Source organism: Emiliania huxleyi (genome assembly GCF_000372725.1).
Source record: "Emiliania huxleyi CCMP1516 unplaced genomic scaffold EMIHUscaffold_8, whole genome shotgun sequence".
Lineage (NCBI taxonomy): Eukaryota > Haptophyta > Isochrysidales > Noelaerhabdaceae > Emiliania > Emiliania huxleyi.
The window spans coordinates 570,832-590,896 of record NW_005196021.1 but is presented as its reverse complement, the minus strand read 5'-3'; the positions used below and the strand labels follow the sequence as shown (position 1 = coordinate 590,896).

General features: G+C 67.7%; 4 protein-coding genes across 4 annotated transcripts; 2 read left to right on the top strand and 2 right to left on the bottom strand.

The window, feature by feature from the left end:
- Window positions 1-570: 570 nt before the first annotated feature.
- EMIHUDRAFT_350844 (hypothetical protein) lies at window positions 571-1,341 on the bottom strand. Its single transcript, XM_005759544.1, has one exon. It carries the CDS (start codon window positions 1,213-1,215, stop codon window positions 712-714), a length of 504 nt encoding a protein of 167 aa, XP_005759601.1. The 5' UTR covers window positions 1,216-1,341; the 3' UTR covers window positions 571-711.
- Window positions 1,342-1,391: 50 nt separating this feature from the next.
- On the top strand, window positions 1,392-2,296 carry EMIHUDRAFT_350843 (hypothetical protein). Its single transcript, XM_005759543.1, has one exon. The coding sequence runs from the start codon at window positions 1,471-1,473 to the stop codon at window positions 2,059-2,061; it is 591 nt and encodes a 196-aa protein (XP_005759600.1). The 5' UTR covers window positions 1,392-1,470; the 3' UTR covers window positions 2,062-2,296.
- A 1,233-nt stretch (window positions 2,297-3,529) lies between these two features.
- On the top strand, window positions 3,530-3,963 carry EMIHUDRAFT_350842 (hypothetical protein; the record flags this gene model as incomplete). Its single annotated transcript, XM_005759542.1, has 2 exons — window positions 3,530-3,554; window positions 3,625-3,963. A coding segment is annotated over one exon (339 nt), but the record flags the coding sequence as incomplete, so codon positions are not given.
- Window positions 3,964-6,083: 2,120 nt separating this feature from the next.
- EMIHUDRAFT_97003 (hypothetical protein) lies at window positions 6,084-19,883 on the bottom strand (the record flags this gene model as incomplete). Its single annotated transcript, XM_005759541.1, has 14 exons — window positions 6,084-6,278; window positions 6,814-6,943; window positions 7,267-7,310; window positions 7,873-7,914; window positions 8,300-8,397; window positions 8,651-9,187; window positions 9,808-9,925; window positions 11,067-13,166; window positions 16,826-16,906; window positions 17,014-17,094; window positions 17,201-17,250; window positions 17,458-17,695; window positions 17,826-19,091; window positions 19,164-19,883. 14 exons carry the CDS (start codon window positions 19,881-19,883, stop codon window positions 6,084-6,086), a joined length of 5,700 nt encoding a protein of 1,899 aa, XP_005759598.1.
- Between the last annotated feature and the right edge of the window lie 182 nt (window positions 19,884-20,065).

The window sequence follows — 20,065 nt, the reverse complement described above, 5'->3', positions numbered from 1 at the left end:
CGGCGCGTTGACGGCGCGCGCGACGAAAGCGGCGTCAAGCCCCGACGCGGCGGGGCGGCCGGGCGAGAGGGCTTGGCTCAGCTCTCCAGCCAGGGCGCCTAGCGGCAGGTCGAGCGACCGGTTGGGGGCATGAGCTAGGGGGCGGGGGGGGGGGGGGACAAAATGAAGCTCGTAAGAGAGAGAGGGAGAGGGAGAGGGAGAGAGAGAGCTCAAAGTGCGCTCAAGAGCGCGCTTCGAGTCGGCCGGTGGCCTGCCAAGTTGTCGCCCCGGGGTGTGAGGGGGGGCTAGGAGAGGGAGATGTGGCGAGATCTCGTCGCGCCGGCGTCGGCCCAGCGCCGCTCGACAGCGACGCGCGCGCGCTTGCCGCGCGCCAGCTGGCCCTACGGGACATGTCCGGGACATGTCCGTGACGTGTCCGGGACATGTCCGGGGCGGGCGGCGGCCAGAGCTGCTATTCTCGGGAGGGTGGAGACGGGGGGGGAGGCGTCGACGGAGGAGGCGAGGACGGAGGAAGCGACGGGTCGGGGCTCAATGGAGACACGGGGGGAGGGGGAGGAGAATGAAGAGAGAGTGGTGGCCGTGGCGCGCGCCGCTGCCGCATCCCACTGCAGGCTCAGCCGGGTGCGGAGGCGTGCCCCGTCCGCCGCTCGGCTCTCAAAGTGCGTGCGGAGGTACCAGTCCGGCCCTGCAGCGTGTGGTCCAGACACACATTCACTCAGGTGCATCTGAGACGTGCCTCGAAACCATGGCGTCGGGATTCGCACCGCCGTCGCCGGGCGGGTCGTCGAGCGTGAAGACGCGCAGCGTCGCGTCGCCGCGCACCTTGGCGTCGAGCGAGTCGGAGGAGACGCGCGAGACGGACATCTCGGCAGCCAGGTTGTCGCAGGCGCAGCCCTCCGCCGGAAGGATGCGGAGAAAACGCCGTTGCAGTTCGCCGCCCTCGACGGCCGCCGTGCAGAGGACCTCGAAGCCCGCGGGCTGCATCCCATACTCAATGGTTGCCGCGTCGAGGTACCGGTCGTCGACCGGAAGGAGTGTGCCGTCCGGCTTGAATTCGCACTGCCAGCCGGCCCACTCTCCGACATTCGCTTCGGCAAAGGCCTGAGCGCTGCTGCTTGGCGAGCTGAGCATGCGCAACGGGAATTCTTTTCCGCGGCCCTCACAGACTATCCGCGCCGAGCTACTGGGAGACTGCCGGAGCGAGAGCGCGAGCATCCACATCGAAAGAATTTCTTTGCGCGCCGAAAGAAAGCCAATTTGGACTTGGGCCCTGCGGGCGGCCTTCTCTCGAGGTCTCGAGATACAATGAAGAATTTCCAGACGCTTTGCGAAGAAAACCCCGGGAAAAGCAAGCGTCGAAGCCGGCGAGGCATGAAGGTGGGCTCGGTGGCGGCGGCGAGGGAGGCGGTAGGGGCGGGGGCGGCGCCAGCGGCGGCGAGGGCTTCGACACCACGGGCTGCGGGCTCGTGGATGGCGTCGGTGCCATCCTTCGCTCTCGACGTCGCTGGGCGAATGGCACCGACCTCGATGCGGAAGACGGGCGTGCTCACGATGGACGGGCTGCGCCGGTGGACTGAGCTCAAGAAGGGCGTGCTGCGTGTGTACGCCGACGAGTCTGCGAGCGGCGCGCCGCTGCTCGAAGCATCCCTGCTGTACGTCGAGGTCACCTCCCACAATGCCACGCCAGCGACCTTCCACCTCGCGCCAATTTCGCCCTGCGAGCTCCGCATCACCGTCGAGCCTGAGGCTCTCAATCGAGCCATCGATCGTGGGCGCGGCTCGATGCCGACCCCGGTCGGCGTCGGCATGTGCGGCGGCGGCATGCTGAACCCGCACGCTGCGACGACCGAGCACAGCGGCGGCATGGCGCGTGTGACTGTCTGCCTCTTCGCCGAGAGCACCGCCGAGAAGATGGCGTGGGCAAGCGCGTTGAGCGCGACCGCACACGGGCGTCGGCAATGGGCGCACGCGCGGCACGAGCTCAACACTGCGATCGCCGGAGTCAAGGACAGCATGGGACGCGCGACCGGCAGCAGCAGCAACCGAGCAGCCCGCCCGTGAGACCCCCTCGACCCGGGTTGTCGCGACTGGTTGCACATCCGTGTCGAACATCCGTGCGCATGTCTCGATAATCATGTAGAATGTATAGCGCGACCGTGCAGCGTCTAGTCTCGAGAGGGGTAGTGTACGAAACACTCCTGTACGTTCGGTTCTCTGGTAGGACGGGAGAACGAGATGATAGTAGGGAGTAGAAGAAAGCAAAGAGGCGCCCTGCGCACGCACGACTCCGCAGGAGAAGCCCCCCCCCGCCCGAGCGCCCGTGCTTGTGCAGCGCAGCCTCGTGTGCGTCGCCCATCTCTCCCTGAGATATTTATTTATTCTTGCATTTTTGCTCCCGGCTAAGGGAGCAAGCAAGCCCGCTCAACCCCAAGTACTCACCGTTTTACAGTGGTGTTTTTGTCGCAGAGGCTGCAGCCTCTGCTGGGGCGGAATGCGCGGGGTTTTCGGCGCGATGCCCTCGGCGAGTACACGCTACAGCACCGCCGCAAGCTCTCCTGCGCGCGCGTGACGTGTGGGACGCGTGCGCTGCGCTCAAACGTCGCGATTTGGCGATAGGCGCTCGAGCCGGCGCACAGCGGATAGGTGCGCCGCGCAGGGGGGGTCGGAGGGGTGCGAGAGGGGGCGTGGGTCGGGCGCGCACCGGCTGGCTCCGGGAGCGGCCGTCCCTTCAAAAAGGGGGCCTGGTGCTGCTCGAGCCCCGAGGGGTGCCGTTTTGTTGCGCCCCCGACAGCCCTTTTTCCGAGCCGGCGGGGGGAGGCGACCCCCGCCCGGTGTCCCTGGTGCGGGGGGGGCCCAGCTTTTTTCCCCCCCCCCCCCCCCCCGCGCCCGCCCGCCCGCCCGCCCGCCCTCAGGCCTTGCCCCTCCGCAGGCGCGGGAGCGCTCGCCGGCGAGCACCTCCTACCTCTCGTCGCCCGGCTGCTCCCTTCCCCCGTCCCCCCTCTCCTGACGCGCACCCCGCGCAGACGGCGCTCCGGGACAGACGGAGCAGCGACCGCGCGCGCGGTCGCTGCTCCGCCCCTCCGTCGCGCGCGCCGCGCGCGCGCGCTGCCGCCGCTGCCGCCGCGCCCCCCTCGCCGTCTGTTTCCCGCCGTACTCGAGTATGGTGTGCGGTGCGCGCACGCGCAGCGCACACAGCAGCACCTCCCCACACCCCACCCACCCCGTCGCGCCGCCGCCGCCGCCCCGCCGCCGCCGCCGCCCCCGCTGTAGCGTTTGGGGGGGCGACTGGCGACGGCAAAAATGCAAGCCCCGCCCCTGGCCACTGTTTATCCCACGACAGCGATTGTTGGGAGAAAGAAAACAAACCGAGGGATAATTGCACGTGTAATTCTTTTGGTCCAGCGTGCGCCACACCGGGAGACTTGCTAACCGGCACCCTCGCCTCGCTCCGAACACTGCCCGGCCTGGCGATGGTGCTCCCCTACCTGCGTCCCTACCACCAGCTCGGCAAGCTCGTCGGCTATGTTGTGCGCGCAAAGACGATGGCCAAGACGGCGCGCCTCCGCCGGCACGTGCGCGCCAGGCGCCAGGCGCCGCCCCCACCCCGCCCGCCGGCGCGCTCAGGTCGTGGTGAACATCCCCTGGTACTGGCGTCATCCCAAGTACCAGCGCATCGTGCTCAAGCGGACCCGCCTGTTTGCGCACGACGAGTTTGACCTGTGCTCCGTCGGCGACATGGTCCGACTGCAGATGGTGCGGCCGCTCTCCAAAAAGAAGTCGCACGTGGTGGCCGCCATCCTCCGCCGAGAGGACGGCTCGGCGCCGCCGTCGCCCTTCCCCAACGTCCACCTGTCGCGAAACGTGTGGCCAGAGGAGGCGGAGGAGGCGCGAGTCGCCGCTGGCCTGCCAGAGAGGGTTGCTGGGCCGGGCGTGGAGGGGAGGCTGCGAGGGGGTGCGCAGTGAGAGAATCGAGTCGTCGTGGCGTGAATTGTCGCTTCGCTGTGGATGGCTGCAGCCGCGCGAGGTGTGAATTGTCGCTTCGCTGCGCGGCCGCCGATGTGATTACGTGAATATGTGAACTGTTTGAACGCCACGACGATTCGAAAAAAATGAGAGGAAGGGAAAAAGGGAAGAGTCAAGAGACGCGCGAGACGTAGAATAGCAATTGAATATAGCAATTGCCCTTCTCCGCCTTCGGCTATGCTCTCGCTGTGCCGATGTGCGCGACCGATGATCTCCGCGCGCCCGGGGGGTAGAGCTGTCAAACGTTAACCCTGGTAGGTGGATTGTCCAAAATACGTCAGCCTCGCACGCCTAGCGCTAGGTCTGACACCCGACCGCCGCCCCCTCCCTAATATTAGCCGGCAGGAGCACATTTTGGCCGGCTAATGTTAGGGAGGGGAGGCCGAAAAACGCATACTTTTGTCCACCTACCAGGGTTAATCAGCTGGACCGAATTTTACCAAGTTGGACGCCGTTGGACGTATCCAGTGTTTATAGTGTCTACGTGCAGCGACGGGCGGCTGCGCGATAGCTGCTTTGTCGGTCCCGTGAGCCAAGTCAGCGTCGGGCTGGCAACATGTTCGCTCGCCGTGGTCACAGGCCATCGAGGAAGCCACCCTACCAGGGCCACAATCGCGTTGCGGATCAGGTTTGTGACCCTGGCGGTGGCGAGCCTTTGGCGCACAGCGTAAGCATGCCAGCACGACTCGCATCAGGGCTGCACCCGTCGCCGAGCACCTCGTGCACTCTACATGGATCGGGTGATGCCACGAGCCCGCTGCGCGGCTGCACCGAGTGGCTCTCTGTGGCAGGGAATGCACTTTTATGCCACATGATGGCGTTGCCTCGCAGCATGCCGAGTGGGCCTTCTGTCTCTGAGGAAGAACCGAAATGCAAATTCGCGCCTTGCCGATCTCCGAGTGGTCAACCGGAGAGGTCTGTGGACACGTGTGCAAGCGAGGCAGCCGCAATCGGCGCGTCTCTGGCATCTGCGTGGTGAGCACCCTGGCGGTATGCGTGCGCAGCAGCCTCAGCGCAGGGCCAGATGACGTGTCCGGTCGGAGGTGGAGCGCTACCAACGGCTCGAGAGGTTCCTCGCGGGTCGAATTCCGTCCACGCGCACGCGTCGGGGACCCGCTCAGCAGCACCGAGGGGTATCTGTCGCGTCACAGCTATCGTGTGCTGCAGCATCCGGCAAACCAGTGCCGGCTACTGGCCACCATCGATACACGGAGAACCGCTCGCACGAGTCAGCCCAGAGGCGATCGATGGGCGGGAGAGGCCTCTGGCACAGACATACAGCTCGGGCCCGACAGACGGCGCGAGGGGGCGATCTCGCGCGGGTCCAACTTTGGCCTGTGTGAGGGCGTGAAGAGGGGAAAAGCCGCCCTGCTTTTCTTTTTTACTATGTAAAGGCAGGCTTCGCAGAGGGGGAATCTGTACTCTCTTCTGTACTTTGAGGACGGGTACTTACAATATATAACGTCCCCAAAGTACAGCAAAGAGTACAAAAATAGATATGTAGGAAAGCTTGCGTCAGAGAATCTCGCGAGGATCTCGCCCCCACCCAAGAAGACCGCGTCTAAGAAAAGCACGGCCAAGAAGGACGCGCCCAAGAAGAAGGGGTAATAGAGGATGCCATCGCGTTATAGTAGGGATGCCTTCTCTTCGCCCTGTGGCTGTGCGACGTGAGGAGGCGTTGAACTCGATCACTGTTGACTCCTCCGACCTCACACGTCACAGCCCAGTGGTGCAGCGCTGAAGGGGCCGGCCGCGCCGCCTAGGGGGGCCTAGCGCGCCGCGCCCCCGCGCCCCGCGGCGCAGGGGCCCAGGGCCGCCGCCGGCGCCGCGTTTATTAAATCAGATATCTCTTCTCACGTCACCACAGCGTGTGACACACTTTTTGTTTTTATATCACTTTATATATCACTTTGTTGATTTGTACACATGATCATTGATTGAAGATTGAACACACAGGCGGTCACAGCGAATAAAAAAGAAGCACCGTGCGTGCCACGCGCGGGAAGTGGGAGCGACCCCCCTGGATACGCTTTGTTATAAGAGCGCCGACCCCACACAAATCAGGAGATGAGGTGCGGCAAGCTGGCGAAGATGTCGCGCGTCTGACAATCGGTCCCGGGATCAAACCCGACGCCAAAGTCGCGCAAGCGCCAGCGGCTGGGATCCGTTGCCGCCGCGCCGACCTCGCCGCTCACGAGGACAAGAGGCCGCTCGGGCGACCACCTGACGATTGCCTTGCCGATCCGCAGCTCGACCTGCCGCCGACGGCCGGCTCCGCGTCAGAGACATCCCGGGCGAGAGCTGGCAGGGGGGCTAGCGGGGGGAGGGCGGCGGCGGCGGGGGGGGGGAGGGGGGGGGCAAACACGGGGCGGGGAAACTGACTGGGAGGGAGAAAGGGGGGGGGGGGGGAAAAAAACTGAGGGGGGGGGGGGGGGAGCCTGGTGCCAAGCGTCGCAGCTTAGCTGCGCTGCGACCGCCGCCGCCACCTCCGCCAGAGTCATGTCGGCAGGGTGGCGGTGCGGCGCCGAGTCGACGAGCAGGCCGCGCGAGTCCGGCCCGACCGTGCGGACGATGACAGCGCCTACCCTCGGCTGATCTCGGCTGATCTCGGCTGATCTCGGCCATCGAGCCGGCGCCCGTGCGGGAAGAGACGGCGCCGAGCCAGAGCGTCGCACCGCACGCGCCGGCGGGACGGAGGAGCGGGCGCGTGCGCGGCGCGTAGCTGCCTCTGCTGCCGAGGAGCGGCGAGAGGGCGAGTGGCGCGCGGCGGCCGCCGGCGGCGGTGCGCACGACGGCGGCGGCGGTGCCGTCGACGGCGTCGAAGCGGACGAAGAAGCGCCATGCGACCACGGTGCGGCGGGCGGGCAGGGGGAAGGGGCTGCCCATCAGCGCGCCGTTGAGGACAAAGGCGAGGAAGGTGCTGGGGACAGGGGGGGAGGGGGGGAGGGTAAGGGGGGGGGGGTAAGGGGGGATGCATCAGGAGGTGGCTGGGTCGTCGACGTGGCGAGAGAGACGTGGCGAGAGAGGGCGGCTGGATGGTGGCACGAGAGAGTGCCGCGGGACCGCCCCGGCCCTCTGCAGCCCTAGCGACCTACGGCCGCGCTGGGGGCGGGGGAAGTGGCAGAGGCATCTGAGCCGTCTCGGAAGGGGTTCTCTCCTGCAGCCAAGGCTGTGGTGCAGCGTGAAGAGCGTCGCGCCCAGCCGGTCGCCCTCTCGCAGCGGCTCGCCGAGCACCGACAGCACCTCGCACCGGGCGCCTGAAAGACGAAAAACACGGGGCGCGGCTCCTGCGACTGAAAAAAGAAAAGCAGGCGGGCCTCCGGCGGGACACGTGAACGGCGTGTCGCGGAGTGTGGGAAATGCCGGGGCACGGCCAACATCACGCACACCGTCGAGTGCTTGCACGGCTGCACCTCGGCTATACCTCGGCTGCACCTCGGCTGTACCTCGGCTGCACCTCGGCTGTATCTCGGCATGTCCTCGGCTGTCTCTCGGCTGTCTCTCGGCTGTCTCTCGGCTGCACCTCGGCTACATCTCGCCTACATCTCGCCTACATCTCGCCTACATCTCGGCTACATCTCGGCTACATCTCGCCGTCGAGCACATGCACCCGCCCCGCGCCGTCGAACCAGAACCGCACCGACCCGGTGCTCGAGCCGCCGCCTGAGGAGGGGGGACGTGTCCTGGACGTGTCCTGGAACTGTCCTGGACGTGTCCTGGACGTGTCCTGGACGTGTCCGGCACAGGTCTAGATAGGGCCGGAGAGCCGCCGCCGCCTTGCTGCTGCTGCGCGGCCGATGCGCCAGACACGCCCAGCTGGATCCCGCCGACGGAAGGAAGGCGGCGGACGTGTATCTCGAGCAGGCCGCCGCGCCGCACGCTCGGTCGCACCTGGGGAGATGTGGGGAGATGTGGGGAGATGTGGGGAGATGTGGGGAGATCGCCGCGCCGCACGCTCGGTCGCACCGGCTCGCCGAGCATCACGAGATGTGGGGAGATGTGGGGAGATGTGGGGAGATCGCACCGGCTCACCAAGCATCACGAGAGGGAGATGTGGGGAGATATGGGGAGATGTGGGGAGATCACCGACTCGCCGAGCATCACGAGAGGGAGATGTGGGGAGATTTGGGGAGATGTGGGGAGATCGCACCGACTCGCCGAGCATCACGAGAGGGAGATGTGGGGAGATATGGGGAGATGTGGGGAGATCACCGACTCGCCGAGCATCACGAGAGGGAGATGTGGGGAGATTTGGGGAGATGTGGGGAGATCGCACCGACTCGCCGAGCATCACGAGAGGGTTGCCGAGCCGCGACGTCTTGCGGAGCAGCCCCGTGCGCTCGTCGTACGAGACAACCGAGGGGGGGCACGAGCCTACAGGTGGACGCGTCCGGGACGTGTCCTCGCCACGGCCGCGCCAACGACATGGCGGAGCGGGAGTAGAGGCGCGAGCCGGGGAAGACGGGCGGCGAGGAGACTGGGTAGAGGAGCTCGCCGCCCGCCGGCGAGGCGTGCGCCCGAAGCGCGCGCGACACGCACCCGAGCGCGTCCTGATGCACACCGTCGCGCGGTCAGCGGCGACGTCGCAGTGGGGGAGAGAGGAGGAGGAGGAGGGCGGCGAGGGGACGGCCCACCGCTGCGCGCGTCGAGCCGCAAAAGCAAAGGATCAGCTGCAGCAGCGACGAGGGGAGGGCCTCGAGCGACGAGGGGAGGACCTCGGTCTCGGCCTCGTCCGCAGCGCCGCCGCCGCCGGTCTCCGCCCTTTCGCCGCCGCCTCGCCTCGCATCGGCCTCTCCGGTGCCGCGCGCCACAGCGAGCGGCGGCGACTGCGCCGACGACCGGCGGTGGCAGGCGTGCAGCCGGGCGGTGGTCGTCGCGGAGTGGTTGACGGCGATGTCGAGAAGCGCCTCGTTGACGGAGCCGGCGTCTTGAATCACGAGCGGATCAATGGGCGTGCCAAGCATCGAGGCAATGCAGGCCTCCTCGCCCTCCGCCAGCCAGGAGAGGCGGGCGCCCCGCAGCGCAAACTCATGCACGTACAGCACAGCCTCGCGGCGCGCGTCCGCCTTGGCGACGGGCGAGCCGACAGCCTCGCCAACCATAACCCACGCCTTGGGGGGCCGCATGTTCGCGATGCATTGCCTTTGAGTCCCCGGGGCCCTGCCTGTGAAACCTCTGTCGAGCCTGAGCTCGGGCAGGGGCTGTAAGGTAGTGAAAGACCTTCCCTGGGTCTGTCTCTCACACCCTCACTGTCGTCGTATGCGAGGTTCTTGTTTTCTTATCACCCTATCTGTGAAGTCAACCACCTAGGGGCCCATGTGGCAAACCCCGCAAAGTGACCCGACGTTGCCGACCCACGCCCGTGCGCGCGTATCTTAGCTAAAGGTACGCGGCCACACGCGCTGGCGCGCACGGCAACCGGGACTTACACGCGCGACACGAGGGACTGCGTTCCTCGCCTGCCTCGGGGGAGAATAGCCGCCCTCACCCGCTGCCGCGCATCGAGCTCGGCGCGGGGCTGATACGTGTCATTCTGTGCCGGCGCCTATCTTAGCCAAGATACGCGGCCACACGTGCAGACGCGTATAGCGGTACTCGTACCCACACGTGCAGCCGCCTATCTTGGCCAACATAGGCGGGCGTGAGCGCGTGAAACGGCCCGTCGGCGAAGGCGACTCGCGCTGGCACGTGCACAGAGGGATGTTCACATACGCGGCTACACGTGTGGGCGCCTATCTAGGGGAACATCGCGCCCCATGCGTGGGCGTGTATGTCACGCGGTACGCGGCTGCGAGTGCTGAACGCCAAACAGGTCCAGGCTGAACAGCTTGAGCACGTCGAGCCAGCGGGTAAAGTGCTCGTCGAGGCGGACGCCGTAGACGAGGGCGAGGGTGCTGCTCACCTGGTAGAAGCTGACGACGACCTTGAACTTGGGCTGCAGGCCGACCGCGGACTCGATGCGGGCGGCGGCGCAGTACGGGTCGCCGTCTCCGTCGGTGAGGCGGCGGCGGCGGGAGGGCTGGCCGGAGCCACCAGAGCACGTCTCTGAGTCACAGCGGTGGAGCTCCGAGGTGGCGTCGGAGGCGCGCCAGTAGCCGGCGTCCACGCCGAGGGACGCGAGAGTGGTGCCGGCGTTGCAGTTGGCGTGAAGCGGGCACGACTTGCAATGGTCGGTCGGGTTCTCAAACGTCGTCTGGATCGGCGCTCGCGTCCTTCAAGTAGAAGCCCTCCTTGCAGATGGAGCAAGTGACGTCGCCGCTCTTGGAGCTGAGGGGGTGGGGGCAGAGAGTGCACTGCGAGAGGCCCTCGCTCGCCGCGTAGGTGTCCGCCTCGCACTCCTCGCAAGCGGTGCCGGAGGCTGCGTAGTGGCCGATAGGGCAGAGCTCGCAAGCGGGCATGTTGCTTGTTGGGCGAGGTGACGATTCTGCCTGGAGATCACGGCGTCTGCTGCGTGGATTCTGTGGTGGCGAAGTGCACCGGATAGAGGTCGGTGCATAGGCTAGCGGTGGTCAAACAATGGTTTGTATGATCAGGCTTGCTTAAATCTTTCAGCTCAGTGATTGTGTTGATGGGAAACCTTTTTTACGTCCTTTACGGGAATTTGAATGCCACCTTCGGGGGCAAAGACATGGGCTCTATGGCTCAGACTGGACTCCTCTTGGTCCCTTCTGATGCCCTAGGCCATACCTGGGCCTTACCTGGGGTTCTAGGGGCCGGGCAGGGTTTGCCCCCCCCAACTGGCCCGGAGGACCTTAAGAGGTAAGTCCTAGAGTCTGCAGACTTTACACTCACACACCCATCCGGTTCGGCCCAGGGCACCTGTCCACCCGCACCCCGCACCCATTTCAACACGCACACGCTCGGGCTCTCGCCACACGTCCTACCTACGGCTGCACTACAGGCTGCTGGCGCGGCTCGGCGGGGCGCCGCCGCACGAGGCGCGCCACCGCGATGCGGCGGCGAAGGAGCTGCCACCGCCGGCGGAGCGGCCCCGCGTCGCACGGCACCGCCCCCATGCTTTTTAGTATGAGGCGCAGGCTGACCTCACGATGCTCCGGAGCCGGGTAGAGCGCCACCGCCACCGTGTCGAACAGCTTGTACGGCGGCCGCTGCAGCACCTGCGGCGTCTGCTGGAAGAAGCGACCGAAAGGAACGCCGCCGCAGCTTGGCTCCTGCTCGTGGACCATGGCGATGGTGATGCCTTGGTCCATCGCCGCTTGCACGAGGCGCGCGACAGCGCCGCCGGCGTCAAGAAAGGTCTTGTCGTTCAAGTAGAGCAGGAACACGGGGAAGCCCTCGCACGGGGCCGCGTTGGCTCCCTCGAGCGCCTCCTCCGCATCGCGGATCTCGACCGCCTCGGCGCTGGCGGTAGAGCCGCGCCCCTCCACCGCCGCATTCTTGAGCTCCTCTGCTATACCAAAGGCATCCTCGTTGCCGCGGCACACGAGGATAGTGACGGGGCCGCTAAAGGCAACGGGGCCTGCCTCGCCGGGCACCATCACTCCCGCTTCAAGCTCGGCCGGGCGGCTCGCGTAGTACGGAGAGTGCAGCAGCATGCGCAGCGCGACAGCCTTGAGCGACACGAGCTGAAAGATGTTCACCCGCACCCACACGATCGGCTTCGCCTCCTCAAACACGCGCGCGATCATCTCGTCTGGCCCGCCGTAGGAAGGGTAGGCGGGCGGGGCGACCTCGACGCAGTTCTCGCGGCACTCGGCCTTCAACGCCTCGATCGAGGCGCCGCCCTTTGCCACGTCTGCCTCGAAGATGGGGATGAAGGGCCGGTCTTTGCCGAGCGCCGCGTACAGCTCACGGCGACAGTTGAAGCTCTTGAAGTAGCCGGCGCTGAGGAAGACGAGGAAGGTATTCGCGTCGGCCACTGACTCCTCCAGCTTGCCCACGTCCTCGAGGTTGTCGACGTCGAGCCAGATCCGGACGCCGGGGAGAAGAAGCTGGAGTCGCCGCACGACGGTGTGCGTCTGGTCCTGGCCAGTTCCCCAGGCGTGCGAGATGAAGCCGTGGAAGTGGCACTCGGGGGACAGCTCGAGGACTGGGGGGCGGCCGGAGGAGCAGAGGCGGATGGTGGGCGCGCGGACGGCGCTGATTATCTTGAAGAGGACGACGAGCAGCGACGCGGCCAGCATTGCGGCGGTGAGCGCGATTACAAACTCACTCGCTCCGCGCGCGCTCTCGAAGCCGACGAGGGTCTTGCACATGTCCTCGTAGGCGGCGCTCTCGCAGAGCTGAATCACCGTTCCGGAGGTGAAGCAGCAGGCGAGAAACAGATTGGCGGTGCACGCGAGGTAGAGGTCGGCGGATCGCTTGAAGGGTCGGGCGAGGGCGAGGACGGCGAGGTAGAGGGCCGAGACGACAGAGGCGACGAAGAGGCGGAGGATCTTGCTCGACCCGGTGTCTGTCTGAATGAAGAGCACCAGTGAAGCGAGAGACAGCTTGCGGCCCAGATCGACGACCTCCCAGAAGAGGAAGCGCGGGTCGTAGTCGCGCCAGAGGAAACGGCTGGCTCGGGCCGTGGCCCTGACTCGCTGCGCCCGCACCTCGGAGCGGATCGAGAGCAGGAGCGCCAGGAAGGCTAGCGGGACGAGCACCGGCCAGAGGACGAAGAAGGCCCAAAAGTACGCGTCGAGGCCGCGGTGCTCGTCGGTGCTGCAGAGCACGTCGAGGTCGGCTACGAGATAGCTGCGTGTGTCCCCGGTGAAGACGTTGATGTCGTACGACTCGCACTGCTTCGCCTTGAAGATGGAGCGCGAGACGGAGGGCAGCACGAGGTAGGCGACGAGGATGGCCCAGTAGAGCAGGCGGCGCAGCGTAGAGCGGACGAGGTCGCGACGGAGGCTGCCGGCGCGACCAGACAGAAGCCACTCCGCGAGTGCGTAGCAGGCGATGGCGGCGCCTCCGAGCAGCATGGCTGCAAACGGCCACAGACCGGCGAGCAGGAGCCGGTCAGCCATCGAGCCGATGCACGCGTCCGGGTAGGTGAGGCCGAGCAGATCAAAGCTGATCGCGTCGATGAAGTCGGTCCAGCGCGTAAAGTCCTCGTGGAGGCGGACGCCGTAGACGGGGCCGAGCGTCGCAACGACCTGGTAGAAGCTGACCACGATCTTGAACTTGGGCTGGAAGCCAACCTAAGGTAAGGTGGGGTGGTGTCGACACGAGAGGCAAGAGGCGCCCGGTCAGTGGATGGGGGGAGGGTCTGTCCCGCCAACCTGCGACTCGACGATATCAAGACGTGCTCTGAAGCGGTCCCATGCCTCGGCGCGGGCGAGGGCGCGGTACAAGAAGAGCCCTGTCACTGCGAGAGCGACGACGACTCCCGCCAGGATGCCGAACCTTCCCGCCGTCGGGCAGTCGGCGCAGCCTCGCTCCGCGCGGCTGAAGTACTGCTCGTCGCTCACGCACCACTCGCAGAGCGGGCCGGTGTGGCCGAGGTCGCAGCCTGGGCCGGCGCCGCCAGAAGCCGCGAGGCGGCGGGAGGTCTGTGCCGCGCCGCCCGAGCCGCTGCAGTGGTCGGAGGCGTCGCAGTCGTGAATCTCGGTCGTGAGGAGCGAGGCGCGCCAGTGGTTGCGCGGGACGCCGAGGGTCTCGAGAGTGGTATTGGTCGCGCAATTAGCGTTCAGCGGGCACGCTTTGCAGTGCTCGGTCGGGAAGCGGAAGATGTCATCCGGAAGGGCGCTCGCGTCCTTCAAGTAGAAGCCCTCCTTGCAGATGGAGCAAGTGACGTCGCCGCTCTTGGAGCTGAGGGGGTGGGGGCAGAGAGTGCACAGCGAGAGGCCGTCGCTCGCCGCGTAGGTGCCCGCCTCGCACTCCTCGCAGGCGGTGGTGGAGGCTGCGTAGTGGCCGATAGGACAGAGCTCGCACGCGGACATGTTGACTGAAGGGGCGATGCTACCTGGAGCGCACGGCGTCTGCTGCGTGGAGCCCGTGGTGGCGAAGTGGCCCGGCGTGGCGTCGGTGCACTCGCTGGCGCCGGTCGCGCCCTGGTAGGAGCCCTCGGCGCACAGCTCGCAGACCTCGTTGCGCGTGCCGCTGGCGAAGCTGCCCTCGCCGCACGCCGTCTGCTCGGTGGCGCCCCGGGCGGCGATGTGGCCCGGAGCGGCGGGCGTGCACTGCGAGGCGGCCGACAAATCCGTCTTGTTCGAGTAGGACCCGCCCTCGCACGGCAGCGGCCTCGACGCGCCCGGCTCGCAGTAGCTGCCCTTCTCGCACGCGCGGCAGGACGTCCCGCCCGTGTCGTTCTGGTACGTCCCGCCCTCGCATTGCGCGCACTCGGAGAGGCCGCCCGTGACAGCGAAGCTACCCTTGGCGCACGCCGTCTGCTCGGTGGAGCCGGTGGTGGCGAAGTGGCCCGGTGAGGCGTCGGTGCACTCGCTCGCGTCGGAGAGGTTGGTGGCGCGCGAGTAGCTGCCAGCCTCGCACGGCAGCGCCGCCGCCGCGCCAACAGCGCAGTAGCCGCCCGCCTCGCACGGCTTGCACGCCGTCTGCGCCTCCGCGTCCTGGTACGTGCCGCCGGAACAGGGCGTGCACTCGCCCTGCCTGGTCTCGTTCGTGTACGACCCCTTGGCGCACGCCGTCTGCTGCGTGGAGCCGGTGGTGGCGAAGTGGCCCGGCGAGGCGTCGGTGCACTCGCTCGCGGCGGTGAGGTTGGTGGCGTTCGAGTAGCTGCCAGCCTCGCACGGCAGCGCCGCCGCCGCGCCAACAGCGCAGTAGCCGCCCGCCTCGCACGGCTTGCACGCCGTCTGCGCCTCCGCGTCCTGGTACGTGCCGCCGGAACAGGGCGTGCACTCGCCCTGCCTGGTCTCGTTCGTGTACGACCCCTTGGCGCACGCCGTCTGCTCGGTGGAGCCGGTGGTGGCGAAGTGGCCCGGCGAGGCGTCGGTGCACTCGCTCGCGGCGGAGAGGTTGGTGGCGGTCGAGTAGCTGCCAGCCGCGCACGGCAGCGCCGCCGCCGCGCCAGCAGCGCAGTAGCCGCCCGCCTCGCACGGCTTGCACGCCGTCTGCGCCTCCGCGTCCTGGTACGTGCCGCCGGCGCAGGGCGTGCACTCGCCCTGCCTGGTCTCGTTCGTGTACGACCCCTTGGCGCACGCCGTCTGCTGCGTGGAGCCGGTGGTGGCGAAGTGGCCCGGCGAGGCGTCGGTGCACTCGCTCGCGGCGGTGAGGTTGGTGGCGCGCGAGTAGCTGCCAGCCTCGCACGGCAGCGCCGCCGCCGCGCCAACAGCGCAGTAGCCGCCCGCCTCGCACGGCTTGCACGCCGTCTGCGCCTCCGCGTCCTGGTACGTGCCGCCGGCGCAGGGCGTGCACTCGCCCTGCCTGGTCTCGTTCGTGTACGACCCCTTGGCGCACGCCGTCTGCTCGGTGGAGCCGGTGGTGGCGAAGTGGCCCGGCGAGGCGTCGGTGCACTCGCTCGCGGCGGTGAGGTTGGTGGCGCGCGAGTAGCTGCCAGCCTCGCACGGCAGCGCCGCCGCCGCGCCAACAGCGCAGTAGCCGCCCGCCTCGCACGGCTTGCACGCCGTCTGCGCCTCCGCGTCCTGGTACGTGCCGCCGGCGCAGGGCGTGCACTCGCCCTGCCTGGTCTCGTTCGTGTACGACCCCTTGGCGCACGCCGTCTGCTGCGTGGAGCCGGTGGTGGCGAAGTGGCCCGGCGAGGCGTCGGTGCACTCGCTCGCGGCGGAGAGGTTGGTGGCGCGCGAGTAGCTGCCAGCCTCGCACGGCAGCGCCGCCGCCGCGCCAACAGCGCAGTAGCCGCCCGCCTCGCACGGCTTGCACGCCGTCTGCGCCTCCGCGTCCTGGTACGTGCCGCCGGCGCAGGGCGTGCACTCGCCCTGCCTGGTCTCGTTCGTGTACGACCCCTTGGCGCACGCCGTCTGCTCGGTGGAGCCGGTGGTGGCGAAGTGGCCCGGCGAGGCGTCGGTGCACTCGCTCGCAGCGGCGAGGTCGGTGGCGTTCGAGTACGACCCGGCGGGGCAGGGAAGTGGCACGCTCGTTCCCTTCGGGCAGTAATGACCCGCATCGCAGGACAGCGCCTCATAGGTCGCTTCTGTGGGGCACTGGGAGCCTGCGGGGCAGCGGCCGGCGCAGCTGCTGCTCGACTGCTCCTTTGGGTCGGCCGAGCCGAGGAGGCCGGCGGCACAGGCAAAAGGGAAGTCCTCATCGACGGGCAGCAGCGGCAGCTGGTAGAGGTTCACGCCGAGGAGGGAGGGGTCGTCCTCCCAGTTGCAGGGCTGCACGAAGGTCGGGTTCTGGCAGTACCAAGGCGGCTGGTCGACTGCTGCGACGGCGAGTGCGCAATCGTCGCGGTGCTCGAGGCAGGCAGTTTCCTTAACCGGCTCGTACGGATAGGAGCACGCCTCCCGGTACACCTCGCAGCGCGCGTTCGGCAGCCAGCGGCCGGCGGGGGCGGGGAGGGTGTAGGAGACCTCGCCAGCGAGCAGGAAGATGGAATTCCCCTGACCCTCGGCAGAGCAGCCGCTGATGAGAGTGCCGTCGCTAAGGGAGGTGCGCCCGCCCGCCGAGTAGAGGCCGCCGCCAGACTCTGTGGCGATGCAGCTGGAGATGGTTGAGCGGGCCAGGCTGGCTGAGCCCGACCCCACGTACACTGCGCCGCCTCGAAAGGCACGGCAGTCGGAGATGGTGGAGTCGGTCACGATGAGGTCGCTGTTCCACGTGAGTGTAGCTCCGCCGTTCTGTGGTTGCGAGGAGAGCGGGGTGAGACAGCCGTGACCCTCTTTATCTCTCGCCCCGCTGCCGTGCGGCGCTGCAGGAGTGCGGCTAGCTCTACGCGGCGCACATAGCCAGCAGAGCAGTCGGTCACGTTCGACTCGATTATCGAGACCGCACCGCTGCGAGACGCGAAGACGACGCCGCCGTCCTGCGGTTGCGAGGAGAGAGCGGGGTGAGGCAGCCGTGGCCCCCTCTACCTCTCGCCCCGCTGCCGTGCGGCGCTGCAGGGGTGGCGGCTAGCTCTACGCGGCGCACATCGGTAGCAGAGCAGCCCGACACGTCCGAGCTGGTTATCGAGACCGCACCACTGTTCGCCGAGTAGACGACGCCGCCGTCCTGCGGTTGCGAGGAGAGAGCGGGGTGAGGCAGCCGTGGTCCTCCTATCTCTCGCCCTGCTGCCGTGCGGCGCTGCAGGGGTGGCGGCTAGCTCTACGCGGCGCACAGCGCCAGCCGAGCAGTCCCTCACGACCGACTCGATGATCTCGACGTCGCCTGCGCCGTTTGCGAACACAACGCCACCTTCGTACGCCCTCCCGTTGACGAGGGTCAGCCCCCGCAGGGTGAGGCTGCAGCCGCCCCGCAATTTAAAGAGCCTGGTCTCTCCCTGGCCGTCGAGCGTCGCGCCCTCGCCGCTGCTGGCGACGGTCACTTTGATGGTGGAGGTGCAGCTGATCTGGCTGCCCAGCTTGAACTCTGCACCGGGCGGCAGGTAGATGGAGACGTTGGCAGCAGCTGAAGTAGCGTCCTCGATCAGGGAGCGGAGCTCGTTCTCGGTCGCCGCGGCGACATCGAAGCCGGGGGAGAGCGGCGGCAGCGGCGGCGGCGGCGGCGGTGATGGCGGTGTTGGCGGTGGAGGCGGTTGAGGCGGCGGTGATGGCGGTGAAGGCGGTGATGGCGGCGCTGGTGGCGGTGAAGGCGGGCGGGTCGCCCAGCAGACCTGACGGCAGAGGGAGGAGGGCATCAGAGAGGAGAAAGAAGGCGAGCGAGAGCGACCAGGGGCGCGCCTTCCAGCCCGACCTGACTACGCTGCCATCCGATCGCCACTCGATGACGCCGTCCTCCGCCACCGCGCCATTCGGCCCCGAGGTGCCGCAGTACTTTGTGCCGTTGACGGTGAGGTAGTCACAACCGCAGCTGCCGCATTGCTCCACATCAAATGCGACTGTCTCCAGCTCGACCGGCGGCACGCCGCTGATGGTGCACTCCTCGTTCCTGCCGTAGCTGTTCGGATAGTTTGGCGACGCGGCGCACGAGCCGCCGTCGGTGAGCGAGCACGGGCCGCCGACGCAGGTTACGCCAGGCTGGCATGGCGGCGGCGGTGGGGGCTGCGGGCAATCGTACTCGCAATGCAGGGCCTGCGCCGTCGAGTGGCCCGCGCTGACGCCCGCGAGGCGGCGCAGCATGCGGCGCACTTTGGGGCGCCGACTGCCGATGCTGCCCTTGGAGGACTCTTCGGTGGCCGAGGTCAGGCGGTCCCACACGCGCTTCCAGTAGGCGTACATCACCGCATCGCAGTCGGACGGCACCGCCTCCTCGCCGTCGGCGACCACCCACGGCTTGGGGCACGAGTGCGTGATCCAGTGCACGGCAAAAGGCGCGCCGGCGCCGGCGGCCTGCCAGTCGTTGGCCACGTCAGCGCGGCCGATGGCGAGCTTGGTGACGCCGCGCTCGGGCGTGGAGCCGTCGTAGTACGAGTTGAGGAGGGCCTGTTCGGTGCAGTCGATCACGTTGCCAAACTTGTTCTTGTGCTCCTTGCTGCCCTCAGCGAGCAGGTCCTGGTAGGTGGCCTCGGACGGCGACAGCATCATCACGCCCGCGTTGAAGTACGAGTGGAAGCGGGCGCGCTCGGCGGCGAAGCCCTTGACCTTGTCAAAGGCGTCGGAAGCATCGCCGGTGAGGACTGTGTCGGCGTCCAGGTAGAGGATGCGCTTGTACTTGAGCTGCTGCCACAGCCGCAGCTTGGTGGCCATGTGGCCCCACCGCTCGCCCTGGTCCTTGTCAAACCTGGAGCACTCCTCGGACTTTCCAAACCAAAACTCGGCAACCTCGTCGACGACGGCGACTGTCCAGCCGGCAACGGTGAGGGCGGAGCGCCACTCCTCGGGCACCGACGACGTGACGAGGCACACCATGTCGCGCGCTGAATCGAAGGAGCGGATCGAGGAGCCGAGCACCATGGCGCCGCGGAAGTAGTCGCTGTTGTCCGTCGTCAGGAGGGTGGCGTAGGCCTGCGACTTGCGGAGCGGGATGAAGAGCCACGGCGAAGCGGGGCGGCTCACGACCTCGCCACGCAAGATGGAGTCGGAGAGGGCTGGCGCGGCCGCGCCCAGCACCTGCGCGGCGGCGGCGGGGGGGGGGTCTCGGAAGGGGCTCGCGAGATGAAGTCGGCCGGCGCGGCGCCGCACCTTCCGCTCCGAGGCGAGGTAGGTGACCGACGTCTTGGGCGACGGGCGCAGGAGCGCGTTGATGCGCTCCTCGGTGGGCATGGTGAGCCGCTCGACACCGAGGGCGGAGAGGTCCGCGTGCAGTCTTGTCAGCGCGGCGTATGGTCGCGCCATGAGCTCCTCGTGGTGGACCACGGCGGTGGGCACGATGGCGCAGGCGCGCGCAACGCCGCCGTAGTACGCCTCGTAGACCGCTGCCCATTCTGCGTACGACACGTTGTGCGAGTAGATCATCATCGAGTTGGCGATGGAGAGGGGCTCGCGGTGCACGATGACGCAGGCGGGCGCGTCGAGCAGCTCGACCCACTCCGAGGCGACGAGGGACATGCGCGGGTCTTTTGTCACCCACGGTCGCTGGGCGTTGAGTTTTGCCACGACGCCCTTCGCCTCCGCCGTCGAGTGCACCTTGGTCGCCGGCTTGTCGGCATCGAAGCCGTACGCCACCCAGTCAGGCAGAGTGTAGCGCGCCGCGGCCGCATCCACGCCCGCAGCCAGCCGCTCCTCATCGAGGCCGACCACATCGGCGCGCTCCCAGTATTTGAGCGGGTTCGATGGGTGCAGCAGCATGCCCTCGAGCGTGCCGCCGTTGGCGCCCAGCATCATGGTCAAGTTTGCGACGATCGACGTGCCCGCGTGGTGCATCCCGAGCACGAGGATCTGCGACGGAGGTAAAGGCGGCATTCTGCGGTGGGGTGTCTTGTCCGGAGGGTAGGGAGGCGGCGAGGGCGGCGGCGACGGCGGCGGCTCCGACGGAGGAGAGATTGGTGGCGCGGCCGGTGGCGCCGCTGGTGTGCCGCATACGCCCTGCAGGAAGAAGAGGATCACAATGCCAACTCGGAGAGCACGCGTGCTGGAAAGCAAGG